Here is a 25,338-nt window from a genome sequence, read left to right as displayed (position 1 = left end):
AAAGATTTCAAGCAACACTTAAATCTGCTACTTTTACTTGCAAGCATTTTTGCTGCTGGACCCAAAGAAAATGTGTCAAGACTGCTCTAGTCATCTCGACTCAGGTGCTATTATAATTTTTAAAAAAAATCTATCGCTAGCAAAGTGAATAAGGCAGGGCAAGGTAGTCAGAAAGTAAAAAAGTCAACTAAAAGCAAGTCATGCTGTAGCCTTACAATATTATCACTTGCAATCATGACATTATAGAGCCTTCATCTGATAAATGCTGGGGCTCAGACAGGTTCATCTTGACTGAAATTCTTGCCAGGTAGTCTCCTTTCTCCCATGGTACCAACCACGCACTAGTATTGGTCAAGGCATGTAGAAAGGCATTTTACCGACCAATACCCTTTCCCCTCTTTCTCAGTACTGTAAGCTCCAGGTGGGCATTGTGGTATCAAAAAGGTAGAAGTGTGAAGGACCAGAGACTGTAAGGCCCCTTCCACACATGCAGAATAATGCACTTTCAATCCACTTTCACAATGGTTTGCAAGTGGATTTTGCTATTCTGCACAGCTGCAAAGTGAATTGCAAGTGGATTGAAAGTGCATTATTCTGCATGTGCGGAAGGGGCCTTAGAGACGAAAAATGTTGAATTTCCAAGTGCAGCAGCAACACAAAGAATACAAATGTTGACTTCCAAAGGAAAAGTTTGTCCCTGCAATTTGGAAATATCCAACAATCAGCATGATTCAAAACAGTAAACTTGATTCTTTAAGGGAAGCTAAACATTATGAAGGATTTCCCAATATATAGTGATTATGTTCTAATTAAAGCAATAAGCACAGTTGTGGCCATTGGAACCGCCCCTGCAAGACCTGAATGGCAGCAGCCTGGCTGGAAATAAAAACAGAGCCAGAAGTAAAATGCTACCAACACAAGAGTGGGGCCTATCCTAGTAGACAGGGGTACAGAAGCAGGGGTTGAAGCAACAGCTGAAGATGCAAGCCTTGGCTGTAGAAGTGGAAGGACCAGGCAAGTCTCTGAACTGGGGACAAACCCAAATACTTTAGCTGTTTTAAAATGTCGCCTTCCCTTTTTCCATTGTCTGATACATTGCCTGGAGAATATCTAGAGCAAGAGGCTGAGTATGAAACTTTTCTGGCTGCTTCGGTGGGCAGTTGCCAGGAGTCCTCCCTTGTAGGGGCAGTATGTCCCTCCCCGTGACCATAACAGTTCATGGGTACAAGAGGAGAAGGGAGAGTGATGGAAACCAAAGGGATGAAGAGAGAGAAGAATGCATCTGGATCTGTTGTAACTCTTCTCTTAAGGCCCTCCTGACTACCACCATGATTTCATTACATCAAGATAGGCTCACCTCCCCTCAACTGGAGAGGGAGATTGTGAGGCAGGAAGTAAACTGGGCTCAGGAGAGTCCTACCTGGAGACAGGAAGTGGCAATTTAGTTCTGCCTTCCTGAACAGCTAGTAGGAATCACGCAATGTCACGATGCCCTCCTCCTCAGAGCAAGAACCTCAACTTTTAGTGAATGAACTGAGAACATGCTGGGAATTGACTGTGTACAGAAAGATACTCATCTACCCATCCTCATTTTCTGTTCTTTCTCTGCTTGCTGTTGAGTTTAGCTGGCCATGCAAAAGGTCATTAAAATTATTAAATTATTCCTATCCAGCATTACTAATGCTTATTTAAAAACAAACAAACCAAAATCATGCTGAACATAGCCTGCCTTTTAAGAAGGGGGAAGGAATCATCAAGAGGTGTTTGTAAACATTTGAAGATTTTTAAAAAGGATTTTAAATGATACAACATTATTTTTATGCAGCACCTTTACCCATGCTTCTCAAAACAAACAAAAAACCTAGAAAAGTTAGGGGAGAATTCTGAGGGTCATGTGGGGGGATTTCAGTACACATTAGGTGTGAAAGAGAAATCAGCAGCAAAAACAGACAGAATGGATTACCCTGGGCTATCTGGAATCTCTGTAGCTAGAATAATTACACATAGAATCCTATAAATCAGAGAGGCAGCGTGGTATAGTGGTGGACATTAATCTGGAGAATTGGGTTTGATTCCTTACTTCTCCACACAAGCAGCAGACTCTTATCAGGTGAACTGGATTTATTTCCATGCTTCTACACATGAAGCCTGCTAGTTGACCTTGGGCTATTCATAGTTCTTCAGAACTCTCTTAGCCCCACTTACTTCACAAGGTGTCTGTTGTGGAGAAGAAGGCAAGGAGTTTCTAAGCTGTTTTGAGACTCCTTATAGGAGAGAAAACCAGGGTATAAATCCAAACTCTTCTTCTTTTTCAGACTACCATGAGAAAATCACATTGGTGTAAAAGCAGTCTTCGTTTAATCCATACACTTGTTTTTAGAGGAGCTAAATGCAAAATGGATTGGAATTAAACATAATTGCAGAAAAAAAGTTATTTTAAACTATCCCTGTAGTGGTTACTTGTCTCCCTCATTATTTTCCCTATGTGTTTGGCTTGTCCTACTCAATTTGGCTTAGCCCCAGGAAAGCGTATTTAGGATGGTACTGAAAATCTTTTTTGATACACACCTAGCTATTTTCAATTGTATCATGTTTTTTAAAAAATTAAAAATAAAACTGAAGCCTTTACTAAAAGGTGTCAAGAAATATACTTGTTTCAGACTTGCCTAAATTACAACTGATTTTTTAAAATTAGCCAAGCATACAGTTATCTGTCTGTCAACCACACAAAGTATTCTGGAGGTAACAGTTCAATCTACCGATGGAAGCTCAGCCTTGCTTCCAGGAAGAGCTAGTTTGCTAATATCAAAGAAGTTAAAATCAGTAACAGCTTCAAAAAGGAACTGATGAATATCCAAATCCTACCAAGTAACATATTTTTAATTTATTTAGGAAAATCAGTTCTCAAATACTGAGATGTTAGGAACAATAAAGGACACAGTACCACCATGATCTTGGCACATGTTTAATTCATGCTCAGAAAGTGACAACTTTTCTCACTTCAAAATGCTTTTCGGCTCTAGCAGGAAATTTAGGGACTCTCTCTGCTGTAATCAACAGCAAGCAATTACTAGTTTTTTATTTCTGATGAAACAAAAACAGTGTTGATGTACATGATTACTTATAGCCAGATATTTTATGCTTTGACAGATAAGAATTCCCATGTTAAAAGTGGAATATTTATATAGCAGTAGTTCTTTCAGACATCTAAAAAGACAAATAAGTGGGTCCAATCAAGCCTAAACATTCCCTATAAACTACAGTGACTAAATTGAGGCTATCATACTTCTCTATACTTTCCTATGGGAAATCATGCAACTCCCATATGTACTGTTAACATACAACAAAATACATGCAAAATTCACATTTTTCCATCAGGAAATGATGTTAACAAGTACTTGAGGCCTATACTCTGCAACTAACAAAATTTCACATGGCACTGCCATCTATCTAATGCAAAGTTTAGCCCTGACCAAGTCATTTTACCTAGTTCATTGATATCTGATATTTTTCATTGTAACAAACCACATGGTAGAAGTAGGAGTTGTATTTTTATTACAGAGATCAGAATTCAAATCTGTACTCAATGAGGAAGTTCAATGGTCAAGTGTGTGATACAAATGTGTATAATAGAGGACCAATAATAGCAGCTGTTATAAAGCAAAAATGCGACAAAATTAAGAAATGAGAATCTACTGCCTGAATGGTAACATTAATTCCAGTATATTAGAAAACAGTTACATGTGTCACAGAAGGAAGTTCTTTATTTAAGCCATAACTAACCTTCAGTGTTAATGCTCCCAACATCACATAGATGCAACTATTTCAGCAGGTGTGGCTTGCCATGTCACACAGCCCTGCAGACCTTTGAAAAGATGCATAGATTAAAAGAGCCCTAAAAGGTTGGATAATCCAGTGCCCTTCAGAGCAAAAGTTACACCCTTCTGAGTCCACTGAAGTAAATTTTCAACCACAGTGCTTGTTGTTGATTGCAGCAAACACCCTATAACCAAATGGAACTAAAAAGGGAATTGACAGGCCAGACATTAAGCAACCTAAATGTATAGAGTTGTATTTTCAAGTCACACACCTTGAGTTTAAATTTCTTGCTTATTTGTATTCCTAAAATTCTGTACACACTCTGGAGTGGAATTCAGCTTAATAGGTCCTATTTATATCTGTCCGTAAATGTCTTTAACTATTCACTATTTATTCAAAAACTCCTCTCTTAGACTGCCACCAAGAAATCAGAAGGAGATTCAAACTGAAAAGGGCAGTCATGGAAGAACTAGAAAAGATTCTTAAGTGTAATCATGTGTCACTGGCAACCAAGATCAATTCATGCCATATCATTCCTTATTGCTATATATGGGTGTGAAAGCTGGTCATTGAAGAAAGCTGACAGAAAGAGATTCCTTTGACATGTAGCATTAGAAGAGAATGTTATGGATACCATAGACTTCCCCTCCAAAAAAGCGGGTTCTAGATCAAATCAAACCTAAATTGTGTCTAAAAGCTAAAATGACAAACCTGAGGCGGTTGTATTTTGGTCGTATAATGAGAAGACAAGAGTCCCGGAAAAGACAATAATGCTAGGAAAGGTTGAAGGCAGCAAGAAAAGAAGACCAAACATGAGAAAGACTGACTCTACAAAGGAAACCATGGCCCTCGGTTTGCAAGTTCTGACTGTGCAACGCTGTTCACAATAAAACGTTTTGAAGGACACTGATTCATAGGATTGCTATGAGTTGGAAGTGACGTGACAGCACTTAACACACTCTTAGCCGAAGGTTTCCTTCTAGGGAATAATTCAGATTAATGACATACTTTCCTCCCGTGGTTTACAATCACTTTCCTTATAAACCATCACAAAAACTTTTCGATTTAAAAGCAACTCCACGTGCAAAGGTGTTGAGAGTGAGAATTCTTTAAAATCTATTTCAATTCTTTTCAAAATCTCTAATGAAATTATTACTGGAATTTCAGTATCCTACTCTTTTGGTTCAAACCACAAACTATGCCTCTTTCTCTGTTCACAAATTTAAGGATACATCTAAATATATAACTATTTATAATGCTGAACAGACACTTCACCTTCAGTAATGCTTTCACAAAGGATTTCTAAACTAATTCTCAAATGTTTAGTCTGCCAAAAAAATAATTTAAAGGATGAATATATCTCAACATTTATTTGGCAGTTACTCAGGGGAGTGCTAAAGGGAAAAAAACATGGAACCACAATATTTGATATGGAACCGAACTACGATATATTTAATTTGAGGGAAGGGCCATAGCTTAGCGGAGCACATTCTTTGGAATCTGGATGGCCCTAGCTTAATCCTCAAGTTAAAAGTTTTTAGGTAGCAAGGCTGGAAAAGCCCTCTGACTGACTGAAATGCTGCCAGCCAATGTAGGCAGACTAGGCTAGGGAGACCTGACTCGGTTTAAGTCAGATTTATATTTCATATGATCATGTTTCCAGATTTTTCCTGAAAAGGCCAATTGCCTTTTAATATATTAACAGTCTCAAATGGATAAAAAGTCCCTGATGACTACTGTTTTAACCTACCAAGACAAAGACAAAACAAGCCCCACAGTCAAATTCCCCAGATTAAGTATTTTACATAGATGTGGCACCACCTCAGGAAAGTTTGGTACAGTTCTTAAAGTTGAGCACACTAGGCCTAGAACTAATCAAAACAAACACAATATTGTATGCAAATTGCAGGTTTTATACTGTAACATTTCTATGTAGGTCAGTTCTTTCTGGAGTGTCTGCTTGCAAGCTGATGAACATAAGGGAACAATTACAATAGTCAGTTACTACTCTGTTTTTCATGATGCCAATCTTGATACAACCCCCCTAAAACCACTGACATTAAAGAACATTCACAAGGAATTTAAGAATATCAGTACTGGCTAAAAAAATAGTACACACTTTCTTTGTCGAATTAAAATGGATACACAAACCAGACAGCTTCTGCAGGAGAATGGTAAGAACAACACACAGGGAGTGACAAAAAAAAGCCTGTCCCAAAGGACAATGCCATGGGGTGGTGGAGGACAAAATTCCTTGACGTAAAAAAATGTATTGGGCATACATGATGAAATGGAAGGGAAAATCCAAGAAAAGTGGTAATTCCCCTCAGTTGTCTCTTGATGCAAGATTAGCAGTTTCATTCAGCCCACTTGACTGACAGAAGAATATGGCAAACAGGGGAAATCAAAGTGAATGTGCAGACAAGCCTCAAGATCTTAAACAAATTAATCTTTTGAACTAGGGGTAGAAGCAACAAGTTCTCCAACACATTATAGCCTCCTTTGCTTGCCTGTATTTGGTCTTCAGTATGAACTAAATATACACAGATTTCATGAATACTATTAAGGTCCAGGGAGTGATTATAAAATGAACCCAACATGCAACCTACATTTTCATCCATTCCAAAAGAAGGAAGCTTTAGCCCAGCCGAACTATAAAACGGCATGCATTTACAATTCTCACTCATCTCCCTTACTGTGGGATCTCAACACAATGTCTTAATGAGCACTTTGAAAAAGGAAAAAGCATTTTTGCAAAAAAAAAATCAGCAGTATATATAAATTCAATCTTGCACAATCTTGCACTTGCACATAGCAATTTCGTCTTCTTTTCACTTTCCTTACTTTTACACTTTAGCAGTTATTACATGATTTCATGTTTCTCTAAAGAAAATATTAGAAAAGATAGCTGCAAAAAGTTCGACACATATATATGCTACTACTAGACCACCAATATGAAAACAATCTAGTAAATAGCAAAACACTAGGGCCGTTTCCGCACGGTCCATAAACGACGGCCTGGGGGCGGTAAAAACGCCGCTTCCCTCCCCCCAGGGCGGCGTTAGGCCGCCCTAAACAACAACCCTTTAAAAGGTTGTTGTTGGGGAGGAAGCGTCTTCCCGGCGGCGCAGTGCGAACCGCGCCGCCGGGAAGACGCCGTCGCCCTCCTCCGTTCTACTCACGATGTCACAAATTAAGTCGCAGCCTGCTGGCAGTCGGAGCCCCGCCCACACTGTCCTCCGACCTCCAGGGGTCGGGAGGGCGAAGTGGGCAGGAATCCGGCGGCCAGCAGGCGGCAGCGAGGACATCGTGAGTAGAATGGAGGAGGGCGAAGAGGCGGCTCTGTCGGGAGCTGCCTCTCCTGCGGCGACATCAGCAGCCTGCTTTCGCCAGCTTGCGTGCTTGTGGAAAAATACGCCCCTACGCCCGCCAGCATAACTGGCGGCGTGGGGGGGGCGCAAAGGAGGTACATGCGGAAACGGCCTAGGTCTCAGAGGCCGTTTCCGCACGGCCGCGGCACATAGAAGCGCGGCAAGGAATTCCGCCCGGCGTGGAGGCTGAGGACGTAAATACGAGCATCGCGGGCCGGCCTCTGGAGAAAACCAACAGGCGGCAGGCGGCTCCGCATGGAGCCGCCCTGCGTCCCCCCTTCCCTTTCCCATGTCCCTCTCATGTCGCCGTCCTGCTGGCCTCCTCAGCCCCGCCCACACTGCCCTCCAACCTCCAGGGGTCGGAGGACAGTGAGGGAGGGACTTAGGAGGCCAGCAGGACGGCGTATGGGAAAAAAAAAAAAAAACTTCGCGTGTTCCCGGTGGTAGCGGTTAATCGCACCGCGCCGCCGGAAAGACGCTTTCCCCTCAACAACAACCCTTTAAAGGGTTGTTGTTTAGGGCGGCCTGACGCCGCCCTGGGGGAGGGGGAGCGCAGTCAGGTCGCCACCTGTGCGAACGGCAGCCTGGGGGTGGCGTTTTTACCGCCCCCAGGCCGTCGTTTTTGGCCCGTGCGGAAAGGGCCTTAGAGTCTTGTATTATGGAGATTACCAAAGCAGAACAGCTTGCAGTCTAGCATCTGCTTTCAACTCCAGCTAAAAGCTCTGTGAACCACCATCAGTGAGGGCAGAGGACAAAGTAGCTACAGCCTAGCAGCCACCAGGTAGGCAGCTACCTGTCTAGGACCAGGTAGGCAGCTACCTGTCTAGCACCCCTAGATCTGCTCTAAGACTGTCCCGCCCCATCACTGGAATGGAAGAAAGACAAGTGCAGCAAGGCGTACTTCCATCGAGTCTGGATTACAACTCTTCTCAGACATTTTCTACATCTTAAGTAAAATTTGAATTGGTTCATTGCTGAAAGGTGCTAAAGGAAACACCACCATGCAACCAAATAAACAAAAATGGTTACACACCTGAAATGAAAAATACTTAGCAATTATACACCAAATTTCAAATGAACATAGTAAACACTTGCCATTCATAGGGGATCCATTTCTGGGATCACAGTAAATGGCAAAATCAACAAATACTGGCAGGTAAGGATCTGCTGGCTCCCTGCGAAAAACAATCACATCCCCCAAATTTAATAGTGCAATGATCATGGTGATAGTACGGTAAAAGCAGGCTAGAAACTGCATCTCGTGATTGGGCCATAAGGAAATCAAATTGTGAGTCATGAACCTGCAAATTACAAGGGGCAAAGGAGTTAAAATACGCAAGACAACACTTAAGCTATTTAGGCATTCCAGGTATGAAGATACTTGACATATCTAGGGTGTTACTTGACATATCTAGGGTGTTACAGGTAATACTTATGACCCTATATGTCTTGTGTCTTCAAATACCACAATAAGAGCAGAAGAAAAACAATGGACTATACTGCAGTCCCTTATCTGCTTTCACTATCAACAACATGCATTGTTGGTTTAACATCAGCTTAACTGATGATTTAGCTTAACATTAGCTTAACTGATGATTTTCCAGGTTATCCAAACATTTCACACAAAAACTGCTCCTTTACCACTTGTGGTATGTAAGGGCCTTTGGTCATCGGAAACTCACTCATGCAAAGCTAATTACCACAGTGAGCCTTCATCCCACGAATATAGCGATACCACTACCACACCAGAATTTACAACTGCTATCAAAACAAGCGTGTGCTCGGGTGATTCAGTGAGGTTTTGTCTCGATGCCAACCTGCTCGAGAACACTCAGATCATAACATTTAGGCCTCGAGTAACAGAAAAGGCAGAGATTGGTTTTCGAAATGCACCAGCTGATCCTCGGATGTCACCCAATTTGTTGAACAGCACAATCATCTCCAGGAGCACTGGAAGAAAAAACCTCTTCCTTGCACCATAACTGCTTGGAAAGGGGTGCCTTCTCTACATAACTGCCTCTTTTCCAAAACCGAAGCCACGGGCAGGCACCTCCTCGGCGCCACCTGAATTGGCTGGCCCGAACACCCCCCCCCCCGGGGGGTTACAAAGAAAGAGCTGCCCAGCCCCCCCTCCCCCCCCCCATTCATTCCTTCCCTTGGAGAGATGGCGGGCCTTCGGGGCAAGAGACTCGTCCAAGAACAGACGGAGAGCGCCTTCGAAACAAACAAGGCAGCCGCAACAGGACTCTACAAGCAAGTCGAGGGACACTCGCGTGCAGAGACAGCAAAGGCCTGCGCAACGGAGAAGCGCACGACTCGGCGCCCAAGCCAAACTGGGAAACCTCCAGAACACCTTAGCAGTCTTTCCTGTACGTACACAGGCGCCGCCACCCCACAAGCCCAAGGCTCCGACGCCACTCTCTTTCCCTCACCTCAGCGCGCCTCCATCCCGAGGCCCTGGCAACCACCACAGCCATTTCTCGTGGCGAAGAAAGTTCCTGGCGATCCCGGCGCCGCTGCTGCTACCCCCCTTCTCCCGCTTCCCTGGCTCTCCGCGCTGGGCTGGTTGCCGCTGCCCTGCATTCACTTCCGGTCCTCAGCAAGGCGAGAGGAAAGGACAAGGCGGAGCAGGAGGAGGGAGGGTTTGCTACAAGTGGAGAAGCGGGGGGAAGCGCTACTCTTGAGGTGTTCGTAGCTCCCGTCGACGTGATTAGGGCCAGGGGGAACAGAACTACTTTAGCGTCAGTGCTTGGGGGAAAACAAAGAACCTTCTTGCATTGCTCTCGCCTCGGGTGTATTTCCCGTTGTGTCTTAAACGGGTTTGAGAAACCAGACATTCCAAGGGGAAAATCTTTCCTAGCTGGATTTTCTTCTCATGTCGTTGTTAAAAGTCCAGAGGGCTGGCAAGGCGGGAGGAGCTTGGCATCTTTTCCCACGCGTCATCTCCACTTGTGACATCATTCCGTGTGCATCTTTTAAAATTGCTTTAGGAAGTGACTGGAACTGACCGGACTGTGATGCCCTCTTGCCATCGTCTCCTGCCACGTGGAGCATTCAGTGTGTATGAATCGTCTTCACAGGTGTTCCTATTGGAAGGGCCCAGGGAATGCTTTTTGTTCTAGCAGGGCTCCCATCACAGTTGGGAATTCAACAGGTAGAATTTCTCCACTGTTGGCCCACACGTAAAAGGACTGTGACTGTAGGACTTAAAATTTTGGCTGAGAGTGGCAACACTGGTATGAAAATGTATTTAGCAGACCCAGCTTAAACAGCCATCTCTTTCCACAGCAATGAAAAATCCTCCCACTGGTAGCCTCACTGGCTGCTTCCTATAGTGGGCGGTAGCAAACAGCAGTGGGGTGATGGAGAGGGGTTGGATTTCATGCTGAAAGCCAGACAACGTGACTTTTGTTCTTGACTACGTGCTGTTTATGGCAGTGTCTATGCTCAGCACGTTGGGACCAGGCTGAGGATATCACCCATCCTGGCCTGAGTGGCTACACAATTATTATTTCTCCTGCTCCTCTTTCATTATTCCATGGCAAATTATATGTTTGCGACATCTCCAGAAACACAGAGAACCTGGTAAACTAGGAGGCTGTGTTTACAAAATTGATTTTTGAGCTTGGAATACATACTTTAAGGCAACACACATTCAACTGACTGAAACAATCCAAAAATAATTGTAGGCATTTGAAAATGTATGAACTGGTGTGCTAGTTTCCACTGATGTTAGATTGGTGTGTGATCAGCCATTGGAGAAAAGGGTAAGAGCAAGCTAATTTGTCATAGTTTCCTCTTCCTGCTTTTAGATATAAGAATTCTGTGAATTACTGTAACTTGCAAAACAAATACGTAACCTGGGATGCAATTAAACTTTCTGTATCATGTGCTGTGGAAAAAGGACCCTGACTATACCCAGGAGGAAATAAACTAAAACAAAGGATGAAAACTACATCAATAAAAAAGAGTTTGAAAGCTGTGAAACAGTAACAGAACATGTTTTCTGCTAGTCTGTGGATGTGGCTAAAGATTCTCCTGTGCATTTAAAAAGGAACATTTCAAAGTTTCCAGGGACAATAATCTAGAGCAATATTTCCTCAGAGTGAAGTGGGTACTACCCCCTGGGGCCAGAGGGATTAGGGGTACTAAGAGGGCAAGGGGGCAACAGGGGTGGCTTTACAGATAATCATTTTATATTCCACCATTCTCTTAAGTAAGTAGTTATATGTAAGTTGTAATATTTAAATAAATATTTTATGCTGCAAATTTTTTCCACATTTGTTTTCATTAGTAAGACTGTGTAAATGTATTATTCATGCACTATTATTTGCTGTATATTCATGTTCTAGTTACAAAATTAGATCAGAGCACATGTGTGTACTAATATCACATGCTCGTGCCTGGCTGTAACTTATTTTTTCTGGGAACCTATAGCTAGAAAAAAGTTTAATTTTATTCTGTTTTGAATGGAATATGGAGATACTAAATCTACTGAATATTTACTGTATACATACATTAGTATGCATTTAAAAATACTCCTTAGCTAATTTTGTTTGTGGAGCTGTGTTTTTTTCAAAATAGAACAACAGTAAGTTTTTATTCTCTGCCTTTCTGTACCATAAGGAACTTCAAAGTGTCTTACAATCACAATCCCTTCCTCCCGCCACAACAGGCATCTTGTGAAGTAGGTGGGGCTGACAGAGTTCTCAGAGAAGTATGACTGGCCCAAGGTTATTCAGCAGGCTTCAGATGAAGGAGTGGAGAATCACCCAGTTCTCCAGATTAGAGTCTGTTGCTCTTACACACTGCAGTGCTGGCTTTGTTGAAACTAAGGCCCTTTCCCCATGGGCCAATAACAGCTCCCCGGCCCCTTTTTTCCCCTTCCCGCCTGCCTTTTTGTTTTCTGCCTGCCTGCCTGCCTGCCTGCCTGCGAAACACCGGCAGACAGGAACCCCCCCCCCCCCCCCGCCATGGTATGGCCCATTTTTCCTGCGTGGCTCCACAGATGGGAGCTGGAGAAGGGGTTTTCAAGAATCGTGTTGTGTGCGATTCTTGTGTTGTACTGTGGATTGCAGCCGTGACCGTTCACTCGGCTGCAGCTGCGAACCACGTTAAAACAAAAGAATCGCACATAACACGATTGTTGAAAAACCTGGGTTGAGGGGGGAATGCGGAACGGATCCACATTAGGATTGGGATCAGTGTGAAGCCCCTCCCCCCGCAAAACCTGGGTTTTTTACCGGTGTTATCCCGGTTTAATTGGCCCGTGCAGAAAGGGCCTGAGTTCTTCAACCTTTTTAATGGATATAACTAAAATGTATTAGTAATTAATCCAACTGAGCTAGAAGAGAAGGTACAATATAAAATGATTATCTGCAAGTTTTTTGTGACCATTTAGATATACAGCATGAAAATATGTCTGAGCAATTTGAGGATCTCATTTCAATGGAAAATCCACATTGGATTATAAATCCATTTTCAGATTCTGAGGAAGTTTGGGTAGTGGAGGAAGAACTAATTGAGCTACCAAATGACATCAGTAAGATAACTACAGGCCTATTTGAGCTTCAAAATCTCTAAGTTGAACACTGTGATAGGTCAGTAGAATAATACCATCCATCATAAATCTAGAGCTTTATTATTATTATTACTTCATTTTACATTTTTTTCAGAGCACAGTTTTGATATAGAGAATAGATGCAAGGCTAAATTGTGGTTCAGATTAAGACCCAGATACTCCAATGGGAAAAAGTGGTAATCACTGAAAATACTTCCTATAGAATTGAATTTGTCTCCAAATACATAGCTACTCATTTGGATAACTATTATTTCTCTATTAAACATGTTCTGTGACACTTCATATTGAATGTATAGAAACCCTTTAGAGATAAGGAACTGATATACACATCCTCTTCATTAATAGCATATAAAAGAATTTATGAAGATGTATTCCTTTCCCAACACTTTAATTTTCCATTATTTTTCATTTGTAAATATTTGCAAAATGAACAATTAATTAGACCTGCCTAGTGCTTTTACCCAAATTTACTCCCCCCTCCTCTCCCACTTACATCATTTTACCTCCCCGTCTCCAATCTACATATTGTTAAATCAGTTACTTCCACTTGTATAACACAACTCTACAGGCAAGGAAAAGTGTCATACATCCAACAGTTCCTTCTGCACCCAAAGTAGTCTCAAAGCCTGGCCACTGTGGGAAAATTGGAAGTGAAAAGGTTTTTTTGAGGTATGCGAGCATGCAGCCAATGTGGTATTTTCATTGATCAGATTAGTGTGGTTGCCTGCCTGATAAACACAAGAAGCAATTGAATACAATTTCATCATGCTCCAAACTGTTTCAGTTGTTGCCAATGTTAAGTGAGAACAGGACAATAATAACCCTATTGTTTTTTCAAACATAAAAAGCCACTACTAAAAGCACAAAACATTTTTCTTCAGACATGTCAGCAGCCCTAAGTGATTTTGATTCAGTTTCATCTAAAATAGTTTTAAGAAAAATTAACGATTAAGAGCATCTGAAAGTTCTTCAGAATTCTACAATTGCTAAATAGTAAAAAATGAGCTATTTTGCAATACTCGATTGTGAAATAAGATTTCTGTTTTTCCTTTGTGGGTTTTGTTAGAATGGAGGAAGTTAAACAGACAATCTAATTTTCTCAATATCATGGTTTCAGAAAGTTTTTACAGTAGGTCTTAGTTTTGGTTAAGGATTACAGAATTTAGGTTGTGTATTTTAAAAGTGTTAACTGCTAAATGAAATGCCTGAGTGACCCTTTATTGTTGCTGACATTCCTTTGATTAGTTCTGAGTAAGTAATTTCAGTATAGGAAAAAGCTAAAAAAGGAGAGTTGTCACAACATGTACAGCTCACACAAAAGGAGCTGAGCTGTTTGTTTCATTCTGAAACATAAGGTTCAAACCTTGCACAATAAGCAATTTTAATACAGATAACAGGGGAAAATGACATGTGATTCATATTGTCTCAGGCACTCCCTTTGAACAAGAAGTTCTCTGAGGGTGCTATTAAGGTTGTGTTTACAGATAGGGGCTCAGATCTACTTTTTGACATTTTGCATATTTGGGTGGTTTGCCAGATCTTTCTCTCTTCTTTGTAATTGCAACCAAGACAGATTACTGCAATGTAGCTTGCATTCAGAATAGTTCAGAGTAGTACAGAAGCTTCAACTATTTCAAAATGAAACAGCAAGATTACAATCTAGTATAAATTGGTGGTGGAAAGTGCCATCAAGTCACAGCTGACTTATGGTGACCTCATAGGGTTTTCAAGGCAAGAGACATTCAGAGGTTGTTTGCTATTGCCTGCCTCCATGTGGGCTGGGAGAGTTATGAGAGAACTGTGACTGGTACAAGGTCACCCAGCAGGCTTAAAGTGGAGAAGTGGGAAATTAAACCTGGTTTTCCAGATTATATAGTTCACTGCTCTTAACCACTACACCACACTGGCAGTCAAATATAAATTACAGAATGCATATTTCACCTGTGATTATGCATTGGTTACCAATTCTATGTTGGCCTAGCAGCCAATGCTGTCAATGAGAGCAAGGGGATGGTCTTATTTTTCTGCCTTTGCTTCTCCAAACCATTATTCAAGCCATTTGGGAGAAGAGACAGTATTCTCTTGACTCTAGGTCTTGTAAGTTTTGTTTTGTAGAGGAATTGGAAGCATCAGAAATATGCTACCCCTGACTAAGTGTCTGCAGAATTTTCAGAGAAATAATCTATCCTATGAGATTGGTCTAAAGTGGCAAGTCCAGGGGAAAACCATATCCCATAACAACGGGAATAACTGTATTTCTTTTACCTCAGTTGATCAAAATTGTTAGGAAATGCCTCTGTCCAAGTATGAATTGGGACTCTGAGGAAGTAATCCAGTCACACAACTGAATGGTGGGAGTAGATGTGGGTGTATGTTGAGAAACAGAAATTTAGAGAGTGGAATAGAGAGACAGGGAGGTAGAGATTGCTGTGAATTGGTCAAATAACCTGGATAATACAGAAAGTCTGTGTGGGATCTGATGTGGGGTGGGGGATCTCTTTACATGTATGCTGTCTCTTTATTTCCACCTATGCTCTATTTGTACATTTGTAAATAATTCAAATACTAAAAAAGTTGTAAATTATTTGTGCTTTTTCAACCAAAAGGAATCAGTGCAAGAATAGCTCGCCATTTGGGGAAGAGGGAAACGTTCAACAATATGTATAGAAAACCATAATGAGAGAGCAGGTAAAGGGAAATTTTGCCCAGTGACTTCCTGAATCCCATAGAGCACAATTCCATATGGTCAGCACACCCACTGTCAAAACAAAGTAGCTACCCTCTACAACAAAGTTTTGTAACACTGTTGATAACAAAATAGCTATCATTACGAAGGTAGGACATATGTGCAGGAGATTTTCTGTTTAACATTCTGCTGTTTCAAAAGTGGGCTGGCATAGTGGCCAAGAGTACCTTTTATTACCTGCATCTGGGTCACCATATGCCTCCTTTCTTAGACCAGCCAATCTGACCACACTGATCCATGCTTTTGTAATCTCGTGGGTAGGTAGATAATATAGAATATTTGAAGATAACCCAGAAACTGCAGATAGTTCAGAATGAGACAGCCCAATAATTGTCAGGGGCTACTCAATGGGAACAAATCTTACCCATCTTAAAACAGCTGCCTTGGTTATGTGTTTCTGAATTAATTCAAGATGCTGGTTATGACTGATAAAGGCCTTCACAGCTTGGGAGCTATATATCTGAAGGAAGGTTTCTTTCCATATGTTCAGGCTGGCACCTACCCTGTTTCCCTGAATATAAGACATCCCCGGAAAATAAGACGTAGTAGAGGTTTTGCTGAAGTGCGAAATATAAGGCATCCCCCAAAAGTAAGACATAGCAAAGTTTTTGTTTGGAAGCATGCCCGACGAACAGAACACAGAACAATAAGACATCCCCTGAAAATAAGACATAGAGCATCTTTGGGAGCAAAAATTAATATAAGACACTGTCTTATATTCGGGGAAACATGGTAGTAGGTATTTCCTCCACTTAGGGAGTCTGTCTGGCATCAACCAGAGCCTGTGCCTTTTCTGCCATACCTCCTACTTTATAGAATGAACTCCATTAGGAGATGATGGGAGGACTGGGTAGTCCTTCATGAGTCACTGCATGGCCATTCTATTTGTAACAGTTTTTAATGGAATATAAATTCAGGAATATTTTGGGGGAGGAGGGTTATCCAGTGTTTTATTTTACTGCTTTAAAACTATACTGTTTTAATCATGCTTTGCCAGTCACTGTGAACGACAAGGATATAGGATATATTTTTTTAAATAAATAATTTGCATGCTAAAGACTTCTAACTGTCCTTTGAGGGAAAATAATACACATTCACACTCAAAGGGAACAAAGATAAGAACACTTACTTAAGCAGCAAGATAAGCAGCAACAGAACAACTATTTATTACACATCATGGTACCTGCAACTGCCATAGAAGAGTCTACGTCTATATATTAATAGTGAAGTCAGCCAAATCTGAGAGTACTTAAATCTGGTGACTGGAGCTATGAATGGGCAAGACAGATATTTCTGCAAACAGAACAATGTTATAGGTTTGCAAAAACAAAACTTAAAAAATACATTGAGAAGTTTTTTAAAAAAACCCAAAATGATAAATGCCTATATCTTTGACAATCATATTCCCTCAGTGGCTGGTGCTAGGCAACCATAGAATTCCAGGCTGGGTTTCTCTGAGTAAAAGGCATGAAGTGGTGGCAGGGCCCTCTCCAGGGCTGTTTTGGCCTTTGAAGGAGTTGGGGGTTGCCAGGGTTGGGGGTTGCCAGCTCCAGGTTGGGAAATTCCTGGGAATTGTGGGGTAGAATCTAGGGAGGGTGGGGTTGGCCGAAGAAAGAGGTTTAGCCAGATATGGTGCCATAGAGTCCACCCTCCAAAGTAGTCACTTTCTCCAGGAAACGTATCTCTGTTGTCTGACAGTCAGTTGTAATTCTGTTGTCTGACAGTCAGCTGTAATCTCTAGATCCTACCTGGAGGTTTGCAACTGCAGGTCTGGCAGCAGTCTCTGAGTGACTTGATACCACCTGACTTGCATGACGCAACTAGGCCAAGCTGTTTGCCACTGCTCAATAGCAGCCACCCTATGAAAATCAATGTACTGTAATGGTTAGAGCTTCAGAGTAATGTCTGAGAGTCCAGATTGAAATATTAATCTAGCTGTGGAAGCTCATTGGGTGATTTTGGGGATTTGGGGCTAGTCACACGGTTTCATCACACAGGGTTGTGAAAATAAAAAGGAGGCAAGGGGAATAATTTAAGCTGCTTTGGTCCCCACAGTGGATAAAGATGGGGTATAAATTAAGTAGATAAATGAGAAATATAGCTGAAAACAGGAGGCAGATAAAAGACTGGTTGGCGAATGGCTGAGAAACAGGGAATGAGGCAAGGGAAAAAAAGGGGAAGGATATGGGTGTTGCCAGTATGAGGGGGGAAAGGATAGTGTGATAAGAAAATGCCTATACATCTGAAGTAAAAAATCTACAAGACCATGGTCCGCCATGTAGCACTCTATGGGTCAAAGTGCTGTGCTGTTACGAAAGTGGCTGAGAGACTACTCCATGTCATGGAAATGCGCATTACTCGCTGGACACTGGGTGTATCCCTCCTCAACCACATCACCAACGACATGGTCCGAAAACTATTTGGCATTGCGCCCATTGAGTAAAAAATGAGAGAGAGGCGCCTGCGCTGGTTCAGCCATGTCTGACGAGCAGCCCCGGATACTGTCGCCAGCATCGCCTATCACATTGAGGTTACTGGTTGGTGGCCATGCAGACAACCAAAGCAACGATGGCAAGATACCATCAATGCAGATCTGAAAATTACAGGCCTGCAACCAGACATCGCACTTGATTGAGAGAAGTGGTGTTTAAAAATCCGACCAGCGGACCCTGCATTAGTGGGACAACGCGAGGAAGAAAAAGAAGTGGGAAGGTGGATACAGGAAAAAGTGAGGTGACCCCCCGCAAGACCTTGAGGGTTCCTTACCACACAAATAGGTCTTACTCAGTGGCTGGCACCACACACAACTGTGCCACAATTTTTCTTGGTAGAGGCTTCTGGGGAGGGGAGAGGGAAAGCTGAAGACAGAGGAGCAGGAAAGGGGAGATGCTATGGGGCTTTCAGGAGAGGGAAAGAGACAACAAAGTGGGAAATAAGATGTTTCCCACAAGGACTTGGGAGTTCCTATTTGTATGCTTCTAATATTTCAAGCCTCTTTTTGTGCAGGTAACACCTCAAACTGCAACACAATAATGGAAAATATGTTTATATCTCTTCGTTTTTTGTGTCATAAATAAAAATACAAAAACTGTCATCCAACTAATTACTTCAGGTAATGTATCTAGTGAACTTTTTTGTTTGTTAACTCTCTAACTAGTAACCTCTGTTCTATAACATTAAATCCCTTCTCTCAATTTCCAGAATGGTTTGGGGAACAGGCTACTTTTTAAGAAACCTAAGTGTTTCCCTCCTTTCGTACAAAATCCCCACTGTTTATTCCTTTGGAATTTTTTCTAGGGCTGCTGTCATTATTAAGTTTGTTTAAATGCATCAAGCTGTGCTGGAGGCGGACTTTGGGCCATTGGCAATAAGAGTATAAAAAGTAATCTGTTAGTGCTAGACCTAATTAACTTATATTAACTGCTAAAATCAATGATTAATTTTGTTGTATTGTTCTACAAGGTCTCATTTATTAGTGTTCCCCAAAGCTCTGACATTTGACAATTCTGTATCCAGTGATCTAAACCTTGAAAAATCCCCTGTGCTTGTTCATATTTTTTGAGTGAGATAATTTTGTTCCTTGACATAATTGACATGGCAGTACAGCTTGAAAGTCTAGCTAGGAATTGTATGTATGGCTGTACAATGTACAAAATCAAACCACAAATATTTATTAAAATGAAGGCAAGACACACTTCTTGGGTTAAAAAATGCCTAAAAATGTTTGACTGACATAAAACTCTTCATCAGGCAGCATGTAAACAGAAATCTTTTTTCTGTACAGAAAAACCACATTTATTTCCTCTGGCTACACCTGCATCACTTGACTCTTACTTTGTGGTTGCTCTACTTTTCCAATCATACTTCTTTGTGCCAGGTCATTTTAATGCTACTTTCTACTTGTTGCATAAATAGCATCACAATATTTGTGGGCAGCCTTTTTAAGTGGCAGCTGGCAGGCTACTTGCTAGTAGATCTATTAGGGATAGTTACAAAATAATCCCAAGGGCTCTTTCCTGTGGGTAAAACCCATAGAACAGAGTAGCCCTGCTTAGCATTGCTGTCTTACATGGCTGATCTTGGCATTACAAGCAGCAAACTGGAACATCTTCCCCAAACCAGATGTGTTCACCAGTAAGAACCCAGTCTATCCTAACAGTTTCAGAGTCCAGCATTGAGGAAACAATGTTTCTCAGGATGTTTGGATCAATGTGGTAACAGATTCTGCATAAAAGTTCATTCTTCTTTAATAAGGTATAGATCTCCTTGCAACACAATTCAGAAGAGGAATCCTACTGAATCCAGTATGTCCTAAGCCAGGGATCCCTAATTTTTGAAGCTGCGGGCATGTCTGCAATTCTGAAAAAGCATAGTGGGCATAGCCATGAAATGGCTGCAGAGGAAGGTAGACCCATTCACAAAATGGCTGCCACAGTTTACTTCCAGTCACACAGTGAAGATCCTTGTGCTATGGTGGCAACTGCTGCCAAAGCAACATTTTAAAAAAATGAATTTGCTCTCATTTAAAATGGCTACATTAGAGTATGGACTTTATGGCATTACACCCTACTGAGTTCCCTCCCGTCACCAAACCCTGCTCTTTCTGGGATCCACCCCCCAAAGGTCCAGGAATTTTCCAACCTGTAGTTGACAACACTAGTATGTATGTGTGTTTGGAAGGGGGGGTGTTATAATCCATTTTATTATATAAATATTCTTTCTTGTATAAAGTATGCAGGAGAGTGATGTGTGATGGGGAAAGCAAGATCAGGATTTTTTAAAAGGCTGAAACACAGAGTGTGTCCCACCATCTCTTAATAGAGCACTGGAACCCTGGCTGCCAGTAGAGTTGCCAGCCTCCAGGTGGTGGCTGCCAGAATTACAATTGGTCTCTAGATTACAGGGATCAGTTCTTGTGGAGAAAATGGCTGCTTTGGAGGGTGGACTTCATGGTATTATAACTTGCTAATGTCCCACTCCTCCCCAAACCCATCCTCCTTAGGCTCCACCGCCAAAATCTCCAGTTATTTCTCAACCCAAGATACTAGTCTGATAAACATCTATTAGTTTTTTTCTATAAGGGGCGATTATAGCTTTTCCTGGTAGTTGGCTGTATTCACTATGGCCTCACACAGCAATTCTGAGATATAACTATAATACCTTAACATTTTTCCTTTAACCAAAAACAAGGACATTTGTATGCATTACATAAGTAAAATGGCTTCCAGGAAATATACTGGCAACACCCGTTTTTGGGTTCTAAAGGCCACCCACACTTTAGGTTGGACGTGGAAACAAACTGACAGATCTAGTTTTAATCTAGCCCCACAAGACAGCTTGTTTAAAGTATGGGTTTCTGTAGCTGTATCATTTGAATGTTTCATCAATAGGCAGGGCTTAAATTATTCCATGGATCACCAGGACTCAGCTCTAACTTCAGTAGACGAGAGGTCCTTTCTGCACAGCACAAATAAAACATCTTGAGGACATTAAAAGAAGTGCTTTCGGAAGGAAATCTGCACAGCTCCCCCCCTTCCCAAGTTCTCAAATGCTTTATTTCAGCTCAACCCAGGTTTTTTAGAAAATGCTAAACTAGCAATCTTTTTTCTCCAAGACAGGGTCAAGACGTTTTCTGCTTGATATGCGGAGAGCAGGAAACATCTTATTTTTCTCACTTGATTTCTAACAGCTCTTACTTTCATTTTCACCGCAGCTCACGCTTGCCATTTTCTCCCTCTTGTGATTCTCCATTTGTTGCCCTCCATTTGGTGAAGGTTTCCCTCAGAGGTTTCCTGTTAGAGCTCAGCCTGGTTTGAATTGGAACCCCTGGGAGGAAGACTCATATAGAGAACAGGGAACAGTGTTGGTTCCATATTCTCAGGCACTACCTGTAGATGCAGAGACTGAGAAGCCAGAAGTTCCTGCAGGATCAGGTCCACAGACTCAGGCAGAGTATTCAGGCTGGGATCCATAGCCAGATCCAAACTCTGAGATTCCCCAGATCTGCCATTTTTCCCCCATTCAGAATATCTCACCTGGAATACTGTGTCCAGTTCTGGGAACCATAATTCAAAAAGGATATTGACAAGCTAGAGTATGTCAGAGGAGGTTGACCAAAATAGGACTGGAATCCATGCCCTGTAAGGAGCGGCGTAGGGAGTTGGGTATGTTCAGTCTGGAGAAGAGAAGGCTAAGGTGACATGATAACCATGTTTAAGTATTTGAAAGGATGTTACATTGAAGATGGAGCAATTTTGTTTTGTACTGCTCCAGAGACTAGGACACAAATGGATTAAAACTATAAAAGTTTCCACCTTAATGTTAGGAAGAACTTCCTGACAGTAAGAGCTGTTTGACAGAGGAATAAACTGATGCAAAGTGTGGTGGAGTCTCCTTCTTTCAAGGTTTTTAAACTGAGGCTGGATGGTCATCTGTTGGGAGCGTTTTGATTGTGTGTTCCAACATAGCAGGGAGTTGGACTCGATGGTCCTTGGGGCCTCTTCCAACTCTATGATTCTATGAATGCTTAAATTTACCAAATGCTAAATTTCGTGATTCGGCACTGGAACACAAAAGCAAACTTAAAACTATCCTAAAAGTAATTATGCTGTTCACAGCTCTCTTCGGTATAATATTAAGGAGAAAATAGCATTCTACGGAGTGGCCAGAAGGTACCAGTACTACTGGACTCTGTAGTTGCCACTTGCAATAAGCCCTACCTTTGTGGAAAACTTCAGATACTATGTAGAGCACAAGGAGACCAGTTAATTACAAAGTGGTAGCCGTGTTTGTCTGCTGTAGTCAAATTCATTAAACGCCCAGTGGGCTAGGACTGCCCAATCTGGGATGGGAAATTATTGGAAATTTTGGGGGTGGGATTTGAAGAGGGACGTTAAGAGAGTAAAATGCCATACTGGCCAACTTTCAAAGACATTTTCTCCGGGGAATCCGTCATTTGGGGACATCTCCAGCTATCACCTGGAAGTTGGCACCGTAAGAAGATCGATAATATTTATTTCAATATGAGCCTTCGTCAATCATGCTTACTTCTTCCGATATGGGGTGGGGAAGAGGAGTTTAAGCAGAATAGTAACTCGGCCGTAGGGCTTTCAAACGTATGTCCCCAATAGGCGGAAAGGCGGTAGACCGGATCTAACCGGAAGATTCTCCCGTTTTCCTTCCTCCTTGCCCACTGATTAGCCAACCAGGGGAGCCTCGATAAGAGCCTTCTGGGCTTCTCTCATTGGCTTCTCCCTTCCATTGCTCACCATTCCTTCCACACTAGTCCAACGTAGAACGTCACTGCGATTATCCTGTTAGTTCCACCCCTTCTCGCTAGCGCCACGTACCTCCAGCGATGCAACGCACCTTCATCCCATTTTCCCAGCTTGCACAACTGAACATGACTGCCGCGCAGCCGCCCAATCATAGCTCTACGCGATTTCCCGAAGGAAGGCAGGATCTGCCAATCCGTAAACGCCAAGGGGTGGCTCCTATTGCTATGGGAACGGGAACTAGGTATTGCCGGAGTCTTGCTTAAAAGGGGGTGTACCATCAAAAAGATTTTTTTAAGGGGAGGGGGTTGAGAAGGAAGGGAAAAAAGAAGTGCCAGGTATTTTGTGCTGCTATTGCTAGGTTTATTGTAGGCTGTAAGGGGTGGTCCTGTCCTAGTGGACTCCGTCACAGTGGAAACGGCTCATCAGCTGAAGGCAAGGACGCTCAGGATTACTCTGTTCTTATCTGCACAGCTATGAATCGTAGCCAGCTAAAGGTAAGGTCTGTTTAATGTTGGCCCAGTGGGGGTGACCTGGCTGTGTATTGGGATCCCCCCCCCCCCGCCGGTTTCTCTTGGATCCCTGGGCATGCAGAGTTGATTGGCCATGTGCTGTCCCAAGTTTCTTCTTTACCCAACAGGTTATTTTAATAGCATTTTTCACCCTGAGGATGGTGACTGATTGATCTGCCTGTTTTAAAATAGGGATCGGGGGGACGTGACTCCAAGTCCGAATAGCTGTTGTTATTGAATGATTTTGTTCTCTGTTGTTGGACATTTCGGAAGTGTGAATGCCAAAACAGAAGAAATGCTATGTTAAATACATTGATGACATACAACTGGTCAAAGAGGTTAGCATGTAGGAGAGGCAGGATGAAAACTGCCAAGTTATCTTCCTTAGGTGACATCCTTTTGCTGGGGAAGAACTCAGTTAAAAAGTTCAGCAGAAGCTTCATCGCATTCACAAACTATGCTGCTTAAAAGGGGCATATACTAATGGGCTAGACAAAGGGAACTTGTTCAGATATTAAGCTTCAAACTTTTGCCAATCAATGTGCACTTTCTTGTTGGAACTCAAAAATATTTGAAGCAATAGGAAGGTGCTTCTTAATTACTGGTTGAGATAATTATTGCAGAGGAGTACTTGTGTTAATTCGTTGCAGCAAGAGAAATGTGGGAATCTTGTGATATTGTAAAGGTTAACAAAATTGTATTCCCGCATAACCCCTTTGGTGGAGACAACTTTTGATGATGTGAGTGAATCCTTCCTATGCAGTCGCTTTATAAGAGATTTGAAAAAAACCAGGGTCAAAGGGCCATGGAATACAGAAAATACAGAATGAAATGTAAGTATATCAAGTCCTAATCAGGAAAAAAGCAGATACCACTAAACTAGTTATGCCAACACCTGTAATGAATGGCAAGTCACAGTTTAATTAAAAAGTCATAATTAATAGTAAGAAAATAACAAGTTTGCATACCTCTGAGGATAGTGTGAAACGTCATAATAAATCCCAATTAAGTAATTTCACACTACAGTGTCCCTTTGATTGCATTTCTAGGTGCTAGGTGTCTTGGAACCGTGGAAACCTGGCACTCTCGATTTGTTGATCCCTGCTTTAAGATACTACAAGATTCCTGTTTTTGGTTGAGATGGGTATATAGTAACCAAAAGTTAAGAGAATGCTGCCTGATTGCCATAGGTTTAAGTAAATCTGGAGCTGGATGTTCTAAGTTCTAATACCTAGTCCATCATATCTGTAAAATGTTGCGTGCAAGTCAGTCGCCCCAAAGTTAATGGAGTTCTAGCAAATTATGTTTGAGAAATTTATGAGTAAACAGAGCTGGTTGACATAATAGTATGGGGATATTTCAATGGAAGAATGTTGCCAGTGTGTTTGATTGCACCATCAAACGAAGGTAATTCGTGTCTTCTGTTAAAATAATAGAAAATAAATGAAAGCACTGTACCAAATATGTGTTCCTTGTGCTTTTAACAACTTTACATTAAAACCTTTTTTTAAAAGTCTAGTTTTTTAATTCACAAAGCGCACCTGACTGGAATTTTATGTAGTTCAAGGCTGAGTCATAGTTTTAGACAAGATACACGTTGCCTAACACCACATATGGGTACATAACCGAAGATTTACAGGGAGCTTGAATAATGGTGGCTTTTGTAATATGGTAAACACATTAGCAAAGAATCTATTCCAATACCAGCTTGGTTCAATTAAATTGAGGCTTATTTAGACATTAAAACACTCACAATCCTTATGTTTACTACAAGGGTGCAGCATGTAGGTATAATTAGTGTATCTTGTTTAAATGTTTACTATATCTTTAGGAATCGATACTTGTTGGTTGACAGTTGCATCAGTGTACCATGTGACACTATTTTTCCTTGTCATAAGGCAGTTCCTTTCCCATCTGTTATTGCATGTCCCAATGACAGTTTTTCTTCAGCTCCTCAAGGTGTCCTCATTTTCAACACTGTGAAAAGGCTATAGTCTTCTCTAGATCTTTCTTAGAAGCTTCAATTCTTCATTTG

The 25,338-nt window shown here is 41.7% G+C and overlaps 2 protein-coding genes across 2 annotated transcripts in view; one reads left to right on the top strand and one right to left on the bottom strand.

The window, feature by feature from the left end:
• The window catches only part of PIK3C2A (phosphatidylinositol-4-phosphate 3-kinase catalytic subunit type 2 alpha), a 65,209-nt gene extending 54,982 nt beyond the window's left edge, over positions 1–10,227 (bottom strand). The window contains exon 1 of the mRNA XM_048483946.1: positions 9,623–10,227. The gene's annotated coding sequence lies outside the window, so the exon portion shown is untranslated. The remainder of the gene's footprint in view (positions 1–9,622) is intronic.
• Positions 10,228–23,008: 12,781 nt separating this feature from the next.
• Positions 23,009–25,338, top strand: part of NUCB2 (nucleobindin 2) — a 28,597-nt gene continuing 26,267 nt past the window's right edge. The window contains 1 exon segment of the mRNA XM_048485942.1: positions 23,009–23,288. Within this exon segment, the coding sequence (XP_048341899.1) occupies positions 23,268–23,288 (21 nt within the window). The 5' untranslated portion in view covers positions 23,009–23,267.

This window comes from Sphaerodactylus townsendi, linkage group LG02, assembly GCF_021028975.2.
Source record: "Sphaerodactylus townsendi isolate TG3544 linkage group LG02, MPM_Stown_v2.3, whole genome shotgun sequence".
In the NCBI taxonomy this organism is placed as follows: Eukaryota; Metazoa; Chordata; class Lepidosauria; order Squamata; family Sphaerodactylidae; genus Sphaerodactylus; species Sphaerodactylus townsendi.
The sequence above is the reverse complement of the archived record's forward strand: the minus strand, read 5'-3'. Positions and strand labels throughout refer to the sequence as shown.